We start from the raw sequence: 21,621 nt of genomic DNA on the forward strand, positions 1-21,621 counted from the left end.
TTCTTTAGGTTAAAATACAGTGTAACTACGTCAACAATTTTTTTTTCTTTTGGCAATTTTAAATGGTTATTGTTGAATTGGTTTAGAATGCACAGTGTGGACAAAAACAGTAAAATGTGCGAAATTTTGCTGCATGCTTTAAATAGGAAAATGTAGGGCCATTCATTGGACAAAAACAAAAACACATTAGAAGCTCGGCGCCCAAATTGAAATCTTAAAATGAAGGATTGTATTATGTTCATGTTAAGACAAATGTAGGATTAAAAATGGCATTTTCACTGGTTTTCAACTGGATATTTGACGCCGTCAGAATCAGAATTTCACTAGGAGCTCAAGTGTGAGTTTTGTTGTTGTTGTTTTGTTTGGTTTTTTTAAATTCTGAAACTGCAAAAAGTAACGCATGAAAATCCACGTTTGTGCCAATTTTGGTCCATCTCGGCATCTAATAATTAGTTATGATCAAGCACTCCTTAAGAATGTAACTCATTGGAATCATTTGAGGGCTCTGTTGAATAATCATTTTAAAAACGTGGAGTTATCTAATCATTTTTAAAGTTAAGTTAAAAATATTTTAAAATATTATATACACATATATATTGCAATAGGAACTATTGGGCTGTATTGTATTCAACATTTAAGCCTCCACTGTACGTAAAAGAAACTGTACTGGATCTCATAAGATTATGCAGGTGTACCTAATGTTGTGGCCAATGACATGAACAAATTGAAAGCAAAGTTGAATCTACCGTATGTCATTTGAGTGCTCTGAACCTTTTATTTGAGTGCACCCAAATTCAATTACAGGAGGGGTTTCCCCGCCCGTCTTCTTTAAGTCATGGATAAATGTAATATGTCTAAATTAGAGGGGATATTTCAGCTCCCAAATGAATGTAAGTGTAGTCTTGGCTCCCAGAGAGAGTGACGTAACTTTTTTTTGCCGCTGTAGATCTTTGCTCCAGATTAGCGTCATGTCGCTGCCTCGTTGCATGACACTAAACAAGTTTGTTTGACATGCTGGCAGGGCTGCGCACTGAACATTTTTATATAGAGATACTTCATGTAGATTAGCATTCTGCACTTTGAGTTACACTTCAAGTTGCTTTCGCAAGCTAGAATTCACAGAGAAAAAAAATGTTTCATAGTGGGAGACTGAGGGTACACTAAGAACAAGCTAGTAAAAAATGTAATGCTTTTTTTCTTTGCTTTCTGTTCACACAGACCTACAAAAACAACCAAAAATGCTGTAATATGCATTCAATATCGCCAACTGCCATCTTTTGATTATATTTGTCAAGAGTATGTGCGAATAAAGACTTGGGTTAGTAATGTGTAGTGGTTGTTTGAATCGTGATTTCACCCTTGCTTTACGGAGTCATAGTAGCATAGTTTGTGGTATTTGCATTGTTTAAATGATAAAAACAGGCAACATTGTGGGGGATGGGTCAATTACATGCATTTTTTTTTTTTTTTTTTTTTTTGGCAGGGCTTGGTCCCAATCCACTGTGAATATTTTGAAAATAACGATTAATCGAAAGACACACAAGTCATATGTCTGTCCCTATCCTTTAGAGAGGATAAAGACTAGTACATATGTGTCTGGTATTACATGTGTGTTGCTTGTGCATGTGTGCGTGTTGACCCGCACTGTCAATCCTTCATCACGCATGTGCTCCCCTGAGCGTTGCGGATGGCGCTCCGACAGAGCGCGGCATCAGGTGGGGAAAAAAAAAAGGGATTCCGCTCGGGGGAATTGAAAGCGATCCCCAATCAGGCCAATCAGTGGCAGGACATTGATAGATTGATGGGCGCTGTCATGGCTCTGATGAGTTCCCGGACGTTCGGTCACAACGTTGCTATTTACATAGCCTGCCCTGTATGATCTGATTGCAATTTTGCTCCTGCTACACTTTTTGTTCGTGCAATTTGTAAGGAGGGGGAGGCTTATTGGTCTTCCGCCTCCAACGTCAGCTGGTATGCAGAGCCCATGTGTCCGGGTCGGTTTATCTGTGTTTTTTGGAGCGGCTTAAATGTCTTTCAGGTGCGAGAGGGAAAAAGAGAGGGCGAGAGAGAGAGAGAGAGAGGAATCATTTCTCTCTTTCTCTCGCTCTGACATCCGAAGCAAGGAGCAGCACAGCCGCAGTCTTGCATAAGGTTTTTGAAATCGATACTTGGGTAAAAGTACAAGTATCTTAAACCTGTCGTATTTCACTTTTTTTTTTTTGTTTTAAAAAAAAAAAAAAAAAAAAAAGTTCTTTTCACCCAAGCCACTACTAGAAAAGATGACACAATGCTGATGAAGCCTATCAGCTCCTCTAGTATCTTGCTGTATTTTTCAGTATTAGTTTTATTTTTTGTTTTATTTTTTGAATGCCCAATTCATTTCGAGAATAAGGACTTTTTCGCTCTTCTTCTTCCAGTTTGTGCTCAGCGGTCAACGAACTATTTTTGGGGGGATTTTGTTTTGTTGTATTGGATTACAAGTGTATGTCAAACTTATTTTTGTCACGGGCCATACCATTGTTATGGTTTGTTCAACTATTTTTCCATTTATTTTAAAAGGGTGATTGGTAACAAAAGACATGCTTGCAATATCTCAACATTATCAAAAGGGAAGCCAGTTTTGGTATTTCAGCAAGAGACATGAAGTCGACGCACATGATTTGTTTTCGCGGGCCATGAAAAATGAAGTGGCGGGCCAGATCTGCCCCCCGCGCCGTTAGTTAAACACCTGTGGTATACATTTTATTTAGTAAATGTCGTGGAATAAAAGTGACAGTTGCCAGACTCATCAATAAAGTGCAGACACCGATTCAAATTCCATTAAAGTACAGTCACAAAGTATTTGTACACGGTGAAATTACAAAAACTGCTGGCAAGTGGCCTTGCCTCTTTCTCTCTTACATCAGAGGCAAGCAGCAGCACAGCAACAGGAGCGCATTGACTCCGCTCACACATTATTCACAGCGCTCCAATGCGGATGCCAAAGCCGTGCGCCATGTGTTTGTTAACCCCTGACCACTTGCGCTGTCGTAGCCGTGATATGACACCTGTCATAACATCTCACAGCGCATTGTCAGCGGAGGGCTAATTACTTTACATAGTGTCATACCAGTCAACCTTGCGCTCCTCAAGTCAAAGTGCTGAAAGGCGTTCTGGCTGCAAACGCACTCCACCTTGAATTAGACTCGCCCGAAAGAACCTCAGCGTCTTAAATGTCTGCAGATGTGTGAGATTTGTCACCCCCGTGACAGCGTTTGATTCTTTGTCCTGCAGACCCGTCCGCCCCGCCGCGCCCGAGCAGCCTCCGCGTCACCAACGTGACGCAGGGAGATGAAGGCCTGGTGACAGTTCGTCTTAACTGGAGCTTGCCAGAGGAGCCCGACATTCCCATACATCACTACAAAGTGTTCTGGAGCTGGACCGTGCCCACCAAGTCGACGGTTCCGTCCAAGAAGAGAAGGAGAAAGACCACCAACGGGGTAAAGGTTCCCTCCCAGTCTTTCCCTCCTCTTCGTTTTCCGCTTTCCAGCATTATCTCACCCGGCGTCCCCTCCTCGGGATTCTCCAATGTTGCATGCGAAGCCATCAATCACAAACGAATTCAGCAATTCTGTTTGTTGTTTCTCCTTCTCAGACTGATTGAAGAACCCTTCAACCCGGTTATGCTTTGAAGGAGGACACATTAATTGTGATTCATACAGTATTTCCACTAAGATAAATTATTGGGTCATTATTTACTGTACTTCAGACGCTGAGGCTACCACGATGCTAAAAATTGCTCGAGCATTTTATTTATGTCTACTGGCAGCCGTCCCTTGCGTTGCTCTTGGTGTCTGTTCCTGGGGCTTTATCACAGGTAAGCATTTTAGTCACACTTTATAACGAATGAATTCAAAGTATAAACAGAGATTATTATTTTAAGACGATGTTATTGTGATTGGCGTATCCACTAGGGTGTGAATAAATGCAGACAATAGAAAGCACAGAATGAAACCGGGCTATATGGTGAGAATGTAGCCTCAATGTGTGTCATTGTAACAGTAATGCATACAAATGTAATGTCAAATTATTATTCCAATTCCAAATCGAAATACAGGGGGCGGGCTCGGTTTCAGCATGACTGGCGGTTAAAGAACTAGTTTGGGCAGCAGCGTAAAAACACTGCCATACATACTCATTTTCATTGGATTGATTTATATTTATGGCCAAGCGGTGTTTTTGATACAAATATTTACTGTTAGTATGACTTTACTCATGCATTAGCCTAGATTAGCGATAGACTACTGTGCATTAAGACCTGAGTAAAATGTTTGCGTGGCGTTGAACCACGACGCTACGTTGATGATAGTCGGGTGGACTTTGATTAATCGACGACGCCATTGAGATTTCTTTCAGTTGTCAACTCGCTGCGCACGCCTCCAAACAGAAGCTCGCTTACTCACTCTCACCGTCGTCCTCGGTTACAGAGGCCGAGAGACCCGTCCATCCAATCACAGTTAGACATGCGCTCATCCGTTCGCATTAACATGAACACAGCTGCAGTATATAATAAAACTATGCAATGAAAACAATTACAGGAGGGGGGAGTAATGTAATGTAGCAAACGTGCAGTCGTGGTGCGTAGATTATTTTGTTTGCAAGCGCATGTTTGCGGGATCAAAGCTGACGTTTGAGAGAAACTCGAGTTGGATGGTTTCGTTTGGCGACGATAACCATATTTTCACAATAAGGATGTGATTGATCGATCGCTGCTTGTCTTTTCAGTGTTTCAAAAGAACGTCTGCCATCTGGCGAGTTAGCTGACAGCTGAAATGAGGATTTAAGGCTGTTCGTCAGCTACATACCAATGCTGTGATACTAACTCACTACTATTTTAGTGTAGGTTCGTGAGGGACTACAGCGCATTCCAACCTAGGCACAAGCCGCCAAAGGAACGAAACTCCGTCATAAACTGAGGACCCCCCGTACTTTGCTGTGTCTTCATGGATTATGGCCTTTTAAAGATGAGTTTGTCTCCCCCGATATTAAGAACATCCTTCGCTCATGCTACAGCACATTCCTCCTACTATTGTGTATCACTGTGGATGTTTTTGTGCAATTTTGCCAGGCCTCACGATTTACAACTCTGGTATTGTATTGTGTATAACATCGTTCTAGTAAACGAGAACTATAAATCCATAGCGACATGCAGTATTTGTTATTTTCTCTGACATTTATACAGCCGGCGAGATGCTGTGTAGATTTCTGGCTAAAGCCATTCCGCTTCTTTTTTTCTGGAATTCTTGGTTGCGGCTACCAAATGGACTGTGACAAACCACTTAAGGAATGAAATGTTTGCACAACAATGACTCCTAACAGTAATTTGACCAAGAAGTCTGTATTTTTTTATAAATACTGTGGCACGCTCCAAATGTATGCAAGGGATCAACTTGTCTTTTCTTTGGCTTTTTGTGTTGTTTTTGTGATGCCACCCTAGAAAGGGTACCAGTGACAGCAAAGAGGAAAAGTGTGATGATATCCAGAGACAAGAAATGGAACTTACTGCAACATTGGAAAGAGACTGGCTGCTCAGTACAACATTGAAAAAGGGTCTGGCTGTGCAGTACAATACATTTCAGGCGGTCCTCGGTTTACAACAGAGTTCTGTTCCTAGCGAATTTGTAAATACTGTCAGTCGGAACACGGCGTAGTCTAACACGAACTAAGCTACGCTGACACAGTAGTAAAGTCATGGGGAAAATCATTTTGCAATTAGAACAACTTGGAAGTCAATAGCGTCATTGTATTCCACTTTGGAGGTTACACTGTACATAATTTTTTATTACAGTAATCCCCTGCCAGTAATTGACACCCCCACTAAAAAAAATTAACAAACAGTAACTGCCTGTATTAATAGTTTAAACTGTAAATATACCGCAACCTATGATCCCACAACAGTTTCATTTCAAACTCATCTCATTTGTTACCCATAAAATTAATGGCTTACAGATGATATCTTTAAAAAAGAAAATAATAATAATAATAATAATAATACAGCGTGAGTGTGCATTTACATGAGGCGAATATTCTCCCTAAATTCCAGTTACAATCCAGGCTAAACTCCTCCGCGACATACATAGCTTCTCTCTTAGTCGATGACAACAATTGCTGTTTTTGTTAGGGCGTTTCAGAAAGAGCACAAATATCGCAAATCGGTCCGTTTTTTTTTTTTTTTTTTTTTTTTAGTGAATAGCTTGGGATTGGTTCCACAGAAAAAAACGCGGACAGGTGAATTTGCGAATAGTGACCTGCAATTATGGTATATACACAAATGACAGGGTTGTGATCCTCTGCATCACTGTGCAGAGCTGCATACCTACCGTGGAAATCATTCCGTTATTAGGGATGCAAGCAGAAAGCCTACTAGTCTAGACAGCGTGCACACACCTGCAGAGTGTCTTCTCCTGAATTAGCTTTTCAAAATGAAGAGCAGATGTGGCACAGAGAGCAGAGACACCAGACACCTATTGACACATGTAGTACTGGTTTCCACTTTGGCACCTAGGGGGCTTCCAAAGCACCCTGCTGGTCGAAGAATGTCAAAACACGCACGCAGTCAATAACAAGAGCTCATCAAGAGGCTCACTGCTACCGGTGGAATGCAAGCAGGCCAAGCTGGGGACGGAATCCCAGGGAGGCTCTGACAACACGGCTCCCTCACGAGGCCTCGAAGGCTACCTCCTCACCGCGAGGGGGCCTTCCTCGCCTCCACATGTGTTCTTTATAAGAAGGGCTTTCCCGCAGGCTTCGTTCTGGCACAGGCTGAGCCGGAGCTTAGATGGTGACAAGCATTTGAGAAAGAGCTCTAGCGACACTATTCAAATGCCAACCTCTTGTCTGTCGTCACAGGCCCAGAGCTGGGTGGACCTGGAGGCCCTGCAGGCCAACAGCAGCTACACTGTGGAGCTGCAGGCCGTGACGTACTGGGGACAGGTGCGACTGAAGAGTTCCAAGGCCTTGCTGCACTTCAGCACCACCCAGAATTCAGAATCAGGTAAACACCACGGGGCTTGGATAATATTTACTCGTTCGTTCTGCCGCCAGGCTTGTATGACTCTCCAAGTGTCACTGTGGCATTTTTGTTGGTCTAAGAAAGTGGATTAACAACAGCCCTACTCATTCTATTCATTCGTATGCTTTTCACAGAGAGGCATATGTTCACATATTAATCAACATGTCAAATACTTCATTATCCACTACTTAGGAACACATAATTGCATAGCATAATTCAAGCACAGCTGTTTGTTTGTTTAACTACTGTACATTCACATTGTTTAAAGCAGCGGTAAATGGGGTCACAATATATTAGTTCCCGAAACAAACCTATTTCCAGAGATGCACCCAAATAAAATCCAATTTATTTTCTACTTAACTCATGATCTAATCAAAACATTTATGATTGTATTGTAATATTAATAATTCGTGCTATACATTGGTACCTTGACCTACTAGTTAAGATTGTCACGTGACCAACTCAGTTTGCTCAAATGTCAAGTTCCATTAACTCCTTCCACCCTCCAAAAGAAATCTCCACCATTTTCTGGCTCAGTTTGCGACTGTAATGACTGACGCGTGCACATGCTGAGTAACATCACGATCGATGAATGCTCCTGCTCTAACGACTGACGATGATTGCTCAACAGTGACTAAACAGTCGGCCAATGACGTTGCAGTCCAAGGATTTTCCTTCTCATGTACAGTATAGGGAAATGTAGTGATCAATAAATTAATTGGTAATTTTTAATGATACTTATAACAGCGTGGGAGAAGCTCTGTCAATGTTTTGGACTATTTACATGTAACACAGTGGACGTCTGCGTGGATGTAGCTCATGTGCTGTCGTCAATAGACAGCAAACCTGCCGGGATTTAATCAGCATGGAATTAGTAGTGCGCTCCACTTTGCTCAATTGCTTGCAAGACACAATTAATCAACAATTATGAACGAATGAAAAAAACAAAGAGCCATTGTATGTCAAGGATAGTTGATTGTTCCTATAATTAAATGGCATGAAATACAACATAACTCGAAATTTAGTACGACAAGTTTAAAGCAAACTGAATTGGCTTAGTATCTGAAGATTAAGTCCTGCCTGCTCTGTGTGATATCGCTGATCCATTACTAAAGTCAGTTTTCCTTGTTGTTTGCATTCCGCTAGCACTAAATTATCCTTATTGACTGTTAGCAGACAGACTAAGCCTCAGTGCTACAAGCATACGCATTTTTCAGTATAGAAGTTGGCTGGAATGGGAATCAAGCCTGTTGGTACAGATCCAGCTCCAGCACAGTCATGCATAAAGAGCATGTTGTAGCTGCTTGGATTTGACAAGGAAACTGTTGTCTTTGTGTCGCCACACGCTTTGGCCATGAGAGAGTCCATGTTGTGTTTCAGCTGCAGATTCAAACATTTTTCATTTCTCTCCTTAGTAAAATCAGTGCACAAGTCAAAGAAGGAAGAGATACCCCCTGCTGGACCAACGTTGGCCAAAGGAAAGCGACCTTCTGGCCCACTGGAGGTGGGCACACCCTTCTACCAAGATGGCCAGCTGCAAGTTCGTGTCTACTGGAAGAACCGCGGAGGTATGAACAAAATTTGCATTGATTTGTAGCTTTAATAAAATCACTTTAGCACCGCGTTTAGGTCACGAATGATGAATGCCATATTAATGTGTTATGCTTGGCTCTTCTCAGCCAAACAATGGAAGAATCTCTTCATAGTTCTGTTACCTGATTGTGTCGATGGACTAAATGAATCAATGTGTCTTTGTGTGAGGGCTGAGGGTGAAAAAATGGCGTAAAACCTGCACACGGGCTGGCAGAGCGGAGCCACTGTTTAGTAAAGAACAATAAACACTCCGAGCGGGAGCTGCGCGATGGGATTTCTTGACAGCTGCCTTTAATAGATCCTCGCTTGGGCAATAAAGCGGTGCATTTTGTTTTGCAAGAGCTTATGTCACGCGGCACAGGAAGGGTCGCGAATATTTGCCCGTGTAGACATGCCTGTCAAAGCGCCGTCCATTCCCCAAGTCTTCGGTTAATACTTGGGTGGAAATATGGAAGCCTTGAAAGCAACGCTCTCAGGGTAACCTGTCAAATCCCATTGCTCTATGTTCTGTTACTAATCTATGTCATGGGCCAAGCCAAACTCTACATCCCCTAGTCAAGAATGCAAAGCCTGGCTTGAAGGGAAAGGCCTGGTGAGACACCAACTGCTGAATCAGAAGAGAGAGGCGAGGAGATGGAGCCGGCCCAAAACTGTTCGCAAAGGTTGGCTCGAAGTGTTGCTAACTGCAATCAATCACGGCCGGAGAATCACTGTGTTAGAGAACATTTTAAATCCTCTTCCAGGACCCTCGTTTCTCCCCGTCTGCAGTGTACAGTATATGCCGCTGCCATTTATTAGACTTGAGGGATGACCCTAGTCTTTGGCTGCGGCAAGCCGGGTTCTACTACTGTAAACACAAGATGGGCCGTGGAGTTGGAGTCTGAGGACATCTGGTTTGTGTGACAGACAAAATGAAGGGACAGGTTAACTGGACCGTGATTAAACTCTCATTCATCGTGATCCAAAGCAGCTCGGGCCATTGGGTTGTCTCCAGAACGCCAAAGCATAGTGCCTCGGTTACTTGATCAGATAACATATCGCTGTCTGTCCGACACGCAGACAAAAGACTGGAGGACAGCGGTAACTGCGGCAGTCTGCTAGCAACCGCTCTGACTGATTCCATCAATCCATCCGTTTTCTATACTGCTTCTCCTCCTCAAGGTCACGGGTGAGCTGGAGTCTCGCCAAGCTGACTTGGGCGAAGGCAGAATACACCCTGGATTGGCTGCCAGTCAGTCACCATCGACATATACAGAGACAGACTACAATTCGCATGCACATTTACACTGTCCCTGAGTGGACTGAACCCATGCTGGGCCTCTGGCTTGTCTCTAGAACAGGAAAGCAAAATGCACTCTGTACTTGATCAGCTATATCGCCGTCTGCCCGACAAGCAGACAAAAGGTTGTAGGACGCCGGCAGTCTGGTAACGACAATTTTGACTGATTCCATCTGTTCATGCATTTTCTATACATTTTAAGGCCTTTTTTACACTGCACAACAGCGCAAGCTTGCCCATATTTGGAAGCGGTTGCTTAGCGGCCTACCAAGAAGTAACATGGATGCTTTTCCCGCTGATTGGTCTATTTCTGTTGGCACTCTGAAATCACTCAAACAACCCTTCTCCTCTTGGATGCGCCGTTTGACATCACCGCAACTCTGCTCCAGAGTACAAAATGTCTTAACTCGAAGCGCAGCGATGGCAAATGGCCTCCATTTTCTATACTGCCCATCTTTTTTCAGCATTGCATGAAGTTCCGAGCTGACTTTTGGGCATCAGGCATACACTGTATATTTTACCCTGCCAATCAATCACATGGCACATAAACAAAGACAACCTTTCACACTCACATTGACCAGCACTGGAACTACAGTGAACCACTACAATATGACTCGAGATGTATCCAGCGCTGCTTCTGTTCGCTACCTGTTTTTCCTGTCCTGTTTCTTGTTGTACATGACACCATCTCTCAGTGCCAGACACCGGCTAAGCATACAGTATCTTCTTTATTTCTTTCCCCTCCCCTCTCCTTCCCGGTACCCTGTAATTCCTCTCTTCTGCTTCCAAAGAGCTCAGGGGCTCCGGGTGCCAGCGCTGCATCTAAGCCTTCAAAGGGCCCCTTTTATCTCCCCGCCGCAACCCCGGCCCCTGCTGCAAGGCGAACAGAGCGTCACTCAGTTATTAATCGAATACGTTTTTGCACACATTCGAGCGACACCGTTGAATGAATCATGAATTCGGTAACATAAGATGAGTGCCGTGGTGATGATGAGCTCATAAGAGCGCATTTACGAGGGCTAATGTGTCCTATTAAGGCCATTCTGGCTCCACTCAGGATTACTATACTATTTTTCAGGCACTTGGGGTCCAAACTGACATTTTGCCGACTTGATAGCAAACAGCTGCAATGCCGTTGTCCATGCGGACTGTGCATCTGTCCACTATTTACGCGCTGTTAGCTCTACTTTAAGTCTCTACCAAGTCCCGGAGGAAGTATCTGGAACGATTTTTAGCTGTTAAACGCTTACTAGCTAGCTGCTAACTGTGTGTGTTTGCTGCCAAACGAGCAGTGTAAAGTGGCCTTTTATAGATTCTTCTCCAAATGCAGCTGCAGAAAAAAACAAGCGAGGGAACTAGAAACAGCCTGGCTGCAAAGAAAAAAGAGAGAAAAAACAACAACACCACCAATCTATAGGTTCATCAATACATGGATTGAAGAAACTGTTCAGTCACAACTTTCTTGGTTGTCCACTTCCACTTTGACGGGCAATAGGAAAGGTATTGTTATTGACTAATCTCTTCAGCATTTACTCTATTAAAAGTAAAAATAGTGAAAACAACTCTTTCCCACAGACAAATTCCTTGTTTTTTCCCTACTTGTGGCACTAACACGGCAATGTTTTTTGCCATAGAAAAGTCATAAAAATGCCCTCTGGTTTCGATTTCCAGTTCTACAGTACTGCAGAACACGACAAACAACACTATTATGTGATTTTGGATATTTCATTTTAATGGTATTATTGCAACTTTTATTTGTAATCAGTTTGCCTTGTATCTGTCTCATGTTCCAGAGCCTGGAATGAACCGCTACCACGTCCAGTGGATGCCTGAGTACTGCCACCACAACGAGACGCGGGGACCAGAGAAATCCTCCACGCAGGTTTGTTTACAGCAGCTGTTTAACACCTTTTCAAACTAGAATTTGTAGTGTAGGTCTGGAAAAGTTTGGATTTTTGACCGTTACATATATGTGACCCATATCAGTTATCAGGGTTTACATTTACTGAACACCTGAAATAACCTGCATGTGCCCAAAATCCACAAGCGTCAACATTGTTCAGCGACATCGCAGATGTAAACAGTAGTAACAAAATTATTCCAATATCTATTTTGTTGGCCTCGACTGACTCTTCACAGCACTGGTGTAAATGCAGGTAACGTTAGCATTTCTACACTGCCTGCCATCTCCAATCATTTTCCTTATTTAATGGTCCATGTACTTCTAATGTACCATAGTTAGACTTGATTTAATGGTCTATGTTTTCATTCTAGTTATGCACTCATGGCGCATATCCAAATTGTGCCACTCGGGAGCCAAAAATTGCAATTGTATCAATCCAGCCAACCTCAGGGTTTCCCAAATATTTGGTTTGTGATCCGAAATGGGTTGTGGGTCAGTTTTTAAGCAGCTTATAAGCAGGCATGCGGGTTCTTGCCAAAGAGCTTTTTAAGTTCATGTTTGGGTCCCGGAAAGGAACCAGTATTCTAATTCTGGTCTTGAGCTGAAAAGGTTTGGCCAACCTCGCTGAAGCAGTGCAAAGAAAGAGCCTCATCATCAGCAACTCTGTGCTATGCAAAGCACGTGCCTCCTCTTTTTGTTTTGACGCTTTAACTGGGACAAATCCGCCACTCGGTGAACCCAAAGCCCAGTGGCACTCGGCAAATCGATGGCTGTTGTTGCGAACGCTCGGATTCAGTCTTGTGGTCAGGCAATTGGGGTGATGGCCAATAAGAGGCATTTTAATAAAGCAAATATTCCCGGAATGGAGGACAGCAGTGACTGTGCTTCCACACCAGGCTTGTTTTAGGAGAGTGAAGGGAGGTGAGGGGGATCCGGGGTGCTGTTTGGGCTCAGGCTGATACAGGATGGCAGAGACCTTTGCCAATCAACACATTCCTTGGGGAGCCTGACTGTGGTTGCTAGGAAATATACATCCTGCTTCTATAGATGGCCGGGAAGGATTCCAGGCTTGTGCTTTCATGTGAGCGCAGCGCCTCATTCACTTTGAATCAAAGTTGTTTAGTATCAGAGAGAATGTACACGCCGGCTCTCCAGGGAGCGCCCGTTATTACAGATGCTCCACTATTTCCAATGAGAGATTGAAATTCACACGTCAGCGAGATTTCCTTGAAAAAGAGATGAGAAGTACATTTTTTGGGTGCAGCATCCAATAAATTGTGAATGTTTGAATGTGTTCACACTTATCACTTGGTTCTCTGGTCTGGACTGAAGCGGAAAGTGATTTGATCTTCTTGGATCTTTAGCATCTGACCAAAAGTTGTTCAATAAAAAGCATAGGGTGAAAATCGCAACCTTGTAGCGTATACATAACTCCAATGGATTTGTGCTTGTATGGGGATATTTCTATCCCCAAGGCTTCGGAAATGGATTTTTAAAAAGTTCTCTCGTACACAAATATAATATAATACTAATGTGACCAGTGCCCAGACGAAAGGGTGCGCAAAACATAAACATAATGGTTTTGACCCATTACCACTTTAAAAATGAACAGTGTGGGCCCCCAAAATGTAATATACTGACTGAACTGTACGTGTACCAGTTAGTGTCACTTGAAAAGCATTATATTGCAATATTAGTGTTTCTGATTTGTTGATGCTACTTTCGCCAAAACAACTGCAGAATGCAAAAGTATCACCTTTAACTTTAATACTTTGATGGCCTTTAACCCAAAAAACTGCCAGATAAACACAAACACGTATGATAATCATCTCGATAGATGTAAATGTTCTCACTAAGTCACACATTAACATTCAATTTGTTGTGTAATGGTAATAATATGATTTGGTGATGAAACATTTCACTGTTCTCACGGCCCTCTGAGGGAAATCATAACGACAATGCGGCCCGAGACAAAAATGAGTTTGACACCCTCGCTCTCGACAGACCGAAATCTTTCATAATTGCAGTTTTGATCATTTGGATGATTATGGGTTAAGCTAGCTAGCGAAAACCCAAAATTCACCATCTTAAGGAATTACCTAAGAAACAATGAAAATGATTTCTAACAAAGTAATTAAGCTTGAATGAGATCGAATGTGTTTAACGTATGTGTATAACCTGAGTTTTACTTTTTTAATTGAGCTACTGGAATATGTGGCCTTTTCTATGATATTCAAATGTATTGAGATGCACCTGTAGATGTGTATATGACCAAAACTCCACTGACATGCCTATGTGCCTTCTACTACGATCCTCTTAACAGTGGCTCAGTGATGTAACGTCCCGTTTTGCGTACATTTTGATTCTTGTGGTTCGTGCTGTGCGCACATCTCAGCTGAACTGACCAGAGTTCGGTTACAAACTGGCCGAGACCGACCTGCTCAAGTGGCCTCAGTCTGTTTGTTTTGGTTGTGCGCCAAGTTTAGGTTGATAACATTAACGCTGGCTCTAACAAACCACCAGAATTCACACCCTGAAAGTAGTGCAAAGTACATGTTATTTGGCGTGGAACATGAACAGGTTTTGCTCACTGAATTATCATAGCGAAGAGAATAAAAGTGAGGCTCCCTAATGCGCACCATGTTCACTGAGCCCGAGCGGGAATGTGATCCGCCTTGGCGCCGCGCTTTTAATTATCTCCGAGGCTCGGCGGGACGTGACCCCCGGTGTCATGTCAAAGTCATCAGCGGGACTCAATGGTGTGTTTCTTGGCTCAGGAGAACTACATCAACCTCCCGGGCCTGTTGTTCTCCTGCAAGTACAAGGTCACGGTTCACATGCTCAAGTCCAAGAGACGCTCCAAGGAGGAGAGCACCACCTTTCTCACGCCGTCCTGCGCTACCATCCGGAGCAAGACTCACAAACACATCCACTGCCCGGGGGAGGGAGGCAAGTATTTAGACATTTAACAAAGCAATCTGATTACTGTTCCTACAGCAATTAAATACTGCAAGTGTATTTAATCACGGTAATGAAAACAAAATTCCATAAACTATCAAAACAATATTTCAACATTTTGGGATTCTCGCCACTGAAAAAAAAAAAAGCTTCTGATTGGGCCAAGAAATAGTCTGGCACGTAACACCCCACACAAGTACTACGTGTCGGTTTATACAGATCTCTGTGGAGCGCATACCTCCTGCAAGGCCAGTGTACAAAAACATGTATTCTAACTATGATTGATGGAGGTTTTGCAAAATGTCGTCACAGATATGGATGAAAAAGCAACGTCCTTGGCGGTGGTATTAAGGTTTGAAGTGTAATTTACTGATTCCTCCTCGCTTTATAGATAGCATACCAGCCTAGAATGGTATCAATCTTCGACTGAATACTTGGCAAGAGACCGAAGAACTGTTTTTTTTTTTTTTTTTTTCCCCTCTTTCCTAACAGCTGCAGCACTTCCTAAAGTTTTGGCCAAGCCTGAAAACCTGACAGCTACGTTTTCCATCAGCGGAGGAAATATCACCGGCAGTTTCCTGTGGCGCGTGTCCCGGGTGGCGGCCCACCAACGCATTACGGGCTTTCAAGTCACCTGGGCTGAGATCACCACTGAGAGTCGACAGAACAGCCTGCCCAACAGCATCATCTCCCAGTCCCAAATCCTGCCTCCGGTAAGAAATAACACCGCTTTGTCACATAGCAGAGCTCTGGTTACCAGGGTAACACTTTCATCTCATTTTATTGTTGGCGGCTCACTTGGAGAACTTGAGACATATTAGGCCATTTTTTTGTTCCACAAAAGTCAAAATAAAATGCCTTATTTTTTGCAATTGTGGTGAAAATGTGTTTTATTTTCATGAAGTATTGTTTGAAAACTAAATTATTGAACATGGCATAGTCATCAGCCATTTTGCAGAGCATAGTTTGCAGTCGGCTAACAAAGTGTTGTCATCTGTGTTTACCTTAAGTTTTTTTTGAGGGGGGGGGCACTGCCCGGTCTCGTGCCTGAATCAGAATCTTCCATTTGAAGAGAAAAGTGAACATAAAATGCATCCGAGCAGCTATAAAGGGTATAAAAAAAAAAAAAACATCCACACATTTTCACTTGTGGAAGTGACATTTCATTACTAAACCGCCAAATTGCAAGAACACTAATCTGCACATCCAACAACACTGCAGCTGACATCATAGTGGTTTCGTGTAGTTCACTTCAAAGTTCTTCCAGAGTTTCCTTGTATGCCTTCCCACTAAATTGGAACATTGGCACTCCAATATTATTGTGCTGCACAGCACGATGTTGGCATGGAAACAGGAGTTCAGAACATTCCGAGAAAGAGAGACGGTAACCCGTCCTTTTAAAAAAAACAAAAACATTTTTGAACTAAAAAAAATGTATTTTTGTCAAGCTAGGAAATTTGGCCTGCCCATAATAGGTTAATATCAGGTTCCGATAATTCAGGACTGTCTTTTGTAGCTACGAGGAAAATAGTCTCGATAAAGGGGAAAATGATACGCTTTCGGCCCATGTTGAGAAGTACTGTTAAAAACATACACAATTTGTACATGATGCAAAATTATGACCAGCATCAGAGACTATGGCTCAAATATATGCCTTTGCTGAATACAATTAACCAAGAGCTGTTTTCATTGTCTTTCACTATGTTGTTTAAAATTCCTACAGCATAAAAACATATGATGAATTGTTCTACAGGTCGCTTGTGTTTCCTTGAGATGAAAGCTCCATCTCTCATGTTTTATTTCTCAGTGCTGAGGCTGGTTTTAGGTTAATGCTCCTTGCACGAACCTTGCATGCAGACAGACACTCGGGGAAAAGCTCCGAGACGGCGTTGCTCTCACACTGCGGTATCGTTTCATCTGCCTTTGCGTCGACTTTCCCTTTTATCCTTTGCGAAGAAAAGGAAACAGCTTTTTGACATCATCTATTCCATCAACAACACTGTGCGCCTATCTGCACCTCCCAGCCTCTGGAGCACGACTATAAATAACGCCACCCACTACACGCTATCACATCAGCAGAAGAGACAAGAGCGAGGCAGTCTTATGAAAGCCGCGATTTGTTTTTGTCTGAGTCTTGTGCAGAGACAGTCCCCTCCGCTCGCAGCCCGTTCACACGGTAAAGTCGACTTTCGCTAGGATTTCATCTGATTGCGTGAGTCTGTCGTCCCTCGGCAGGATCACAATCTGCTGGTCGTGTCCAACCTGCGCCCGTCCACCTACTACAGACTCGAGGTGCAAGTAATGACGACCGGAGGGGAAGGCCCCGCCACTGTCAAGACCTTCCAGACTCCTGAACTATTACCAGTCAATCAACACCGTAAGTATGAGGTCACTCTGGACTCGATTCTCACTGGTTTAATCACATGAGGCTCTTCTCGTCATTAACTTTTCAAGCTGTTTCAACATTAGCAGATCAATGACGCACTACAATACCCTTTATTGAACCCTCCAGCCATCACATTTTCTGTACAAACGCTCCCAAACACTTGTGGGAAAATGTGTTATTGGCTGATGAAACCTTTGGACAATAATTCCCACACACTACACCGCTCATCGCCAAAAGAACACCATACATACGGTGAGGCATGGTGGTCACATGCTTTGGGTGCCCCCCCCCCCCTTCACCTGGAACTGGGGCCTTCGACAAGGTGGAGGGAATTATGAACAGTTCAGAATACCTGCGTTAGCACAAACCCTTGAGGCTTATGTTAGAAAAAACTAACTGTCAGGAAAAGCCTTCTAGGATAACTGAAATTTATTTATTTATTTGACTTCTAGAACAACTGAAATGTATTTATTTATTTGAGGTATTCCCAGCCACATCCCATTTATAATAGGGTGTGCACACTTGTGCAACAACATTATCAGTAATTTTTTTTACTTCCCTTCTTGAAAAAGTAAAAAAAAAAATAAAATATTCTGAGTACAGGTTGTACATCACATTAATTGTGGAAAACTTTTTCTTTTTTTTTTTTTTTTAATCTTTGTCCCTTATCACCTGGCCTTTTAACAGGGGTGTTTAGACTTTTTATATCGTATATACATATAGATAGATAATGTAGAATGTTTATCTAAAAAAAGAGGCAAACATTACAATGCACATCCATATTTTCATGTGCGTATCAACTACAGTGCTTTCCCCTATGACTCCAAGCTGTCATATAAAATTCAAACACAAGAACAGCAAGTCCGCTTAGATGCCAAAAATCTGTGATGTTGTCACACTTTTTACACATATCAGTCTGCAGCATGACGCGCTAACTACAATATATCGTAATTGTCGAATGAATGAAAGCTTCAAAGGTTTTTCGACAGTATACTGACTCTTAACTTCTAAGAGACAGACGGACAATGCTAACTTGTGAAAATAATGTGCGATGCTGGTGCATGATAGTGAAATTCAATGGTTCCATAAAACACGAACTAATAACTCCTCAAGTTCAGAGCTGGACCGGACGTTTTGTGTATAATAAAATGGCCGCCTTGAAGAAATTCATAGCAGATATGCATAAGTGCAGTGACTGTTTGTGACTCGAGTCAAATGTCCTTCAAACTCGGTATAAAAGGGTCCTCTGTCTTCCGTACCTCCCAACTTTGGTCGCAGTTCACAGCTTTAATTTTTGCTTGTATTGTTTTTTTTTCCCAGGGCCCAGACTCCGGCAGCACCATACCCATACCCATCATCAGAAACCGTCACTCGAAAGACACTGAGTCGCAAAGTGAGGCAAATCTAGTCGCTCTTTCCCTCCCCCGTATCTGTCAGAGACTATCCGGGAAGAAAGTGTGGAATCGTGCACTGTCCCAAAAGCCAACACCGCCGCCCACCTCCCCTTCCATTTATGAAATAACTGTCCTCTTCCCTCAAGGCACCGCAAGTCAGCCCTTCAGAACCCCTCTGACTCACTTCGTCAGATTGGTGTGTACGGTTTTCATCTGACTGTTTTCCTACGTCTACTGTTGTGCTTTTGCCAGTACCAAAATCTCAACAAACAGCAGCAACAAAGTATAGTTTGATGAGCCGAGAGAACACGCAACACAAAGAAACAAGATAAAAGTCGGCGATTCTTGAAGAAAGGTACAAGATCTATTTATTTTGACCGATGGATGATGTCACGGTTGTCTAACCCAGAATATGTCAGTCACATAGTTCCGTTGCATGTAGTCCATTTGACTTAAAAAAAAAAAAAAAAAAAAAAAAAAAAAAAAATGTGCTTCAATTGGAGAGCCTTCAGTGTTTTTTTTTTTTTGCATGACAACTGTTCGCATTCTGTTGGCATGAAAGAAAAAAAAATTAAATGGTCCTTTTCGATATGTTAGCGATATTCCATTAATGGATTAACAAAGAATTATACTGGGAATACTATGTAATGTTTATTAATTAAATCATAACGTGTGGAAATAATGCATTGTACATCTTCTTGGCTGTAGAAATGTTTGTCGTGGAACAGTCAGTGAATGTCTATATTTATTTATGTGTGTAGTCCAATTTGATTTGGATGTGTGTGGATGTGGATGTTGTGTGTGTTTTAGTATCACTTTTGTTTTTTATTGGAAGCAACTCAAATCTTGTAAAGACACTTTGTAAAAATGGAATTGTAAATACGGTCTTATGTTACATGTTATTTTTCCATGGTAGAAACTGTACAAACTGCGAAGTAATAAAATAATCCTCAACCAGATCTTCGGTGCTGTTTGTTCAGTCGGAGTGTGTGAGCGGTAAATAAGCACACGCCACCCCGCCGCGCTGAACTTTTTGGCCGGTGCTGATGCTTATTTTGGCTCACCGAAAACCCCCACCATGGCAGCTTATTAACAGATAGGTCCAGGACCCGAGGACGTGTGCCCTCCAAGTCCAAATAAACAGGTCATCCAGCCCAACAAACCGAGCGCAGTTAGCGCCGCCGAGGTCCGGCACCCCTTCATCAAAATGCCCCCGCTTCTCACATCACGTGTGTTTGAAAAGCGCTAAAGGCCGCCTACGCTCGGCAGCCTGTCGCCCTCGTAAACCTGGAGAGTGGAAATGTTTACAAGAAACTTTAATTTGGTCTGTGTGTGTGTGTGTGTGCGTGTATGATCGAAGCATTTAAATCACCATTTGTAGATTATTCTGTGCCTTATGATAGCGACTCCTTAGCACAGAAGTGAATGCAGAATCGTGCCTTTATAACATTCACATTTAATGTGACTAATTCTTCTGAAAAGTTCTGCTCAAGTAACATAGGAGGGTTTTAAATTCTCAGACCCGCTATCAAACTTGTTTGTAGACGGTGCATACAATGTTTCATCAGGAGCATGTTTATCTGTTACATCAATATAGTATTTACATGGTGGATTCGCTGTCCCACTTCTCACACCCCCTCTGCAGGCGAGCCCATGTCTTACACAGATTCCCCATTCCAGTCACACTTGTGCTTCACCTACCTCCGGGGTCTATTTTGGAGCTCACCCATACCCCCGTTTGTGACGGAACTCCGAGGATTAATAGCCTCAAACCATCTGAATTTTTGGGGTGGAAAAACCTGCACACTCCTCCCTCTACAACATCACATTTGTCATGGAGGTCTGAAGAGTAAAAACCCTCCGCTGATTTGAATCCAGGTTTACTGGGTTGAAAATGCTGTACACTGATCACAACACCAAAGAGCAATCATCGTAACGTCACACTTCCCCCGAACCAGGGCAACCCAGGAATGGTCTTATGGCTAACCATCACCTGCATTTGGCGCACAAAAATAATCTCTCGAGAGGTGCAAAACAAATAATTAGTTCAACGTATTTCATGTGTGGGATACATTAATGTGACGAAGACTCCCTTGTCTTACTGCAGTTATTTGTTATTGCCAAGATGACGACTGGGAACATGACTTTACCTCTTGGATACACGATAAAATGTTGCCTGGATAACCTGGATGCACCTTTTCCCCATTCGCCTGTAGCATTTGACAACCCTGATTTAACCTCTCACTAAAACAATTTGAAACGTAAGCTCTTCAGGCCAAGGCACACTTTTCCATTTTGTGTCAGAGGATCTCAGATGAGCTCAGGCTCAGAGAGACGTCGACAGCGTTTGTGGACGCTGATGATTTATGGCCTTCGCCTTGGATGGTGGCGTCTTCGCTTACGTTTGTAGATACGGCAACAAACCTTTTTTTACTGACATCATTTTTCCAACATGCTCCTGCGCCCAGGCAATAATATCCTGAATACACTCGTGACTAGTTTTAATACGGTGTTGCGTGACGGATAGCAGGAGATCTATTGTTGGTTTTCAGCGCTTACCTGGGCCTTTTGATATGTCAAATTCCCCAAACTCTTGGGTTATTAAATATAAAAAAAAAAAACAATAAACACATTACTATAAAAAGTATCAAGTTCATACCCAACTCTCATGCTCACCTGTCAAAAATGTACTATTTTGATATTTTTTTGACCCTGTTGCTATGGTGGCCATTTCACAAACAGGTTTTCAATTGTAATGCCTTTTACTCACACCATTGTGGCGAGATACAGGAAGGCAATATAACGGCAGATTACTTCACAGACAGGCATTCAATCTAGCCTAAACCTTATTTCCACGATACTCATGGAGCCAGAATCCTACATGCTAAATGAATCTCATAAATGACCACAACTCAACAGGTTTCCTAACACATCTTATCAACAGAAGAAACAAGACAACAAACGGTTCTCAAGGAAACTGCGATTGTTGACAACTGCAGAGGTCAATACAAGGAGAGTTGGGACCGGAATAGTTTATGAACCAAAGTACAGTGGGGG

General features: G+C 42.7%; 1 protein-coding gene across 2 annotated transcripts in view; it reads left to right on the plus strand.

Moving 5' to 3' along the window:
* Positions 1–19,521, plus strand: part of LOC133410948 (anosmin-1) — a 63,382-nt gene extending 43,861 nt beyond the window's left edge. For both annotated transcript variants that reach the window (XM_061692633.1, XM_061692634.1), the window contains 8 exons: positions 3,274–3,479; positions 6,889–7,033; positions 8,467–8,619; positions 11,717–11,805; positions 14,604–14,775; positions 15,277–15,497; positions 17,020–17,161; positions 18,491–19,521. In XM_061692633.1, coding sequence (XP_061548617.1) covers positions 3,274–3,479; positions 6,889–7,033; positions 8,467–8,619; positions 11,717–11,805; positions 14,604–14,775; positions 15,277–15,497; positions 17,020–17,161; positions 18,491–18,555 — 1,193 coding nt within the window. In that variant the 3' untranslated portion in view covers positions 18,556–19,521. The remainder of the gene's footprint in view (positions 1–3,273; positions 3,480–6,888; positions 7,034–8,466; positions 8,620–11,716; positions 11,806–14,603; positions 14,776–15,276; positions 15,498–17,019; positions 17,162–18,490) is intronic.
* Positions 19,522–21,621: the final 2,100 nt, after the last annotated feature.

This window comes from Phycodurus eques, chromosome 12, assembly GCF_024500275.1.
Source record: "Phycodurus eques isolate BA_2022a chromosome 12, UOR_Pequ_1.1, whole genome shotgun sequence".
Classification (NCBI taxonomy): Eukaryota; Metazoa; Chordata; class Actinopteri; order Syngnathiformes; family Syngnathidae; genus Phycodurus; species Phycodurus eques.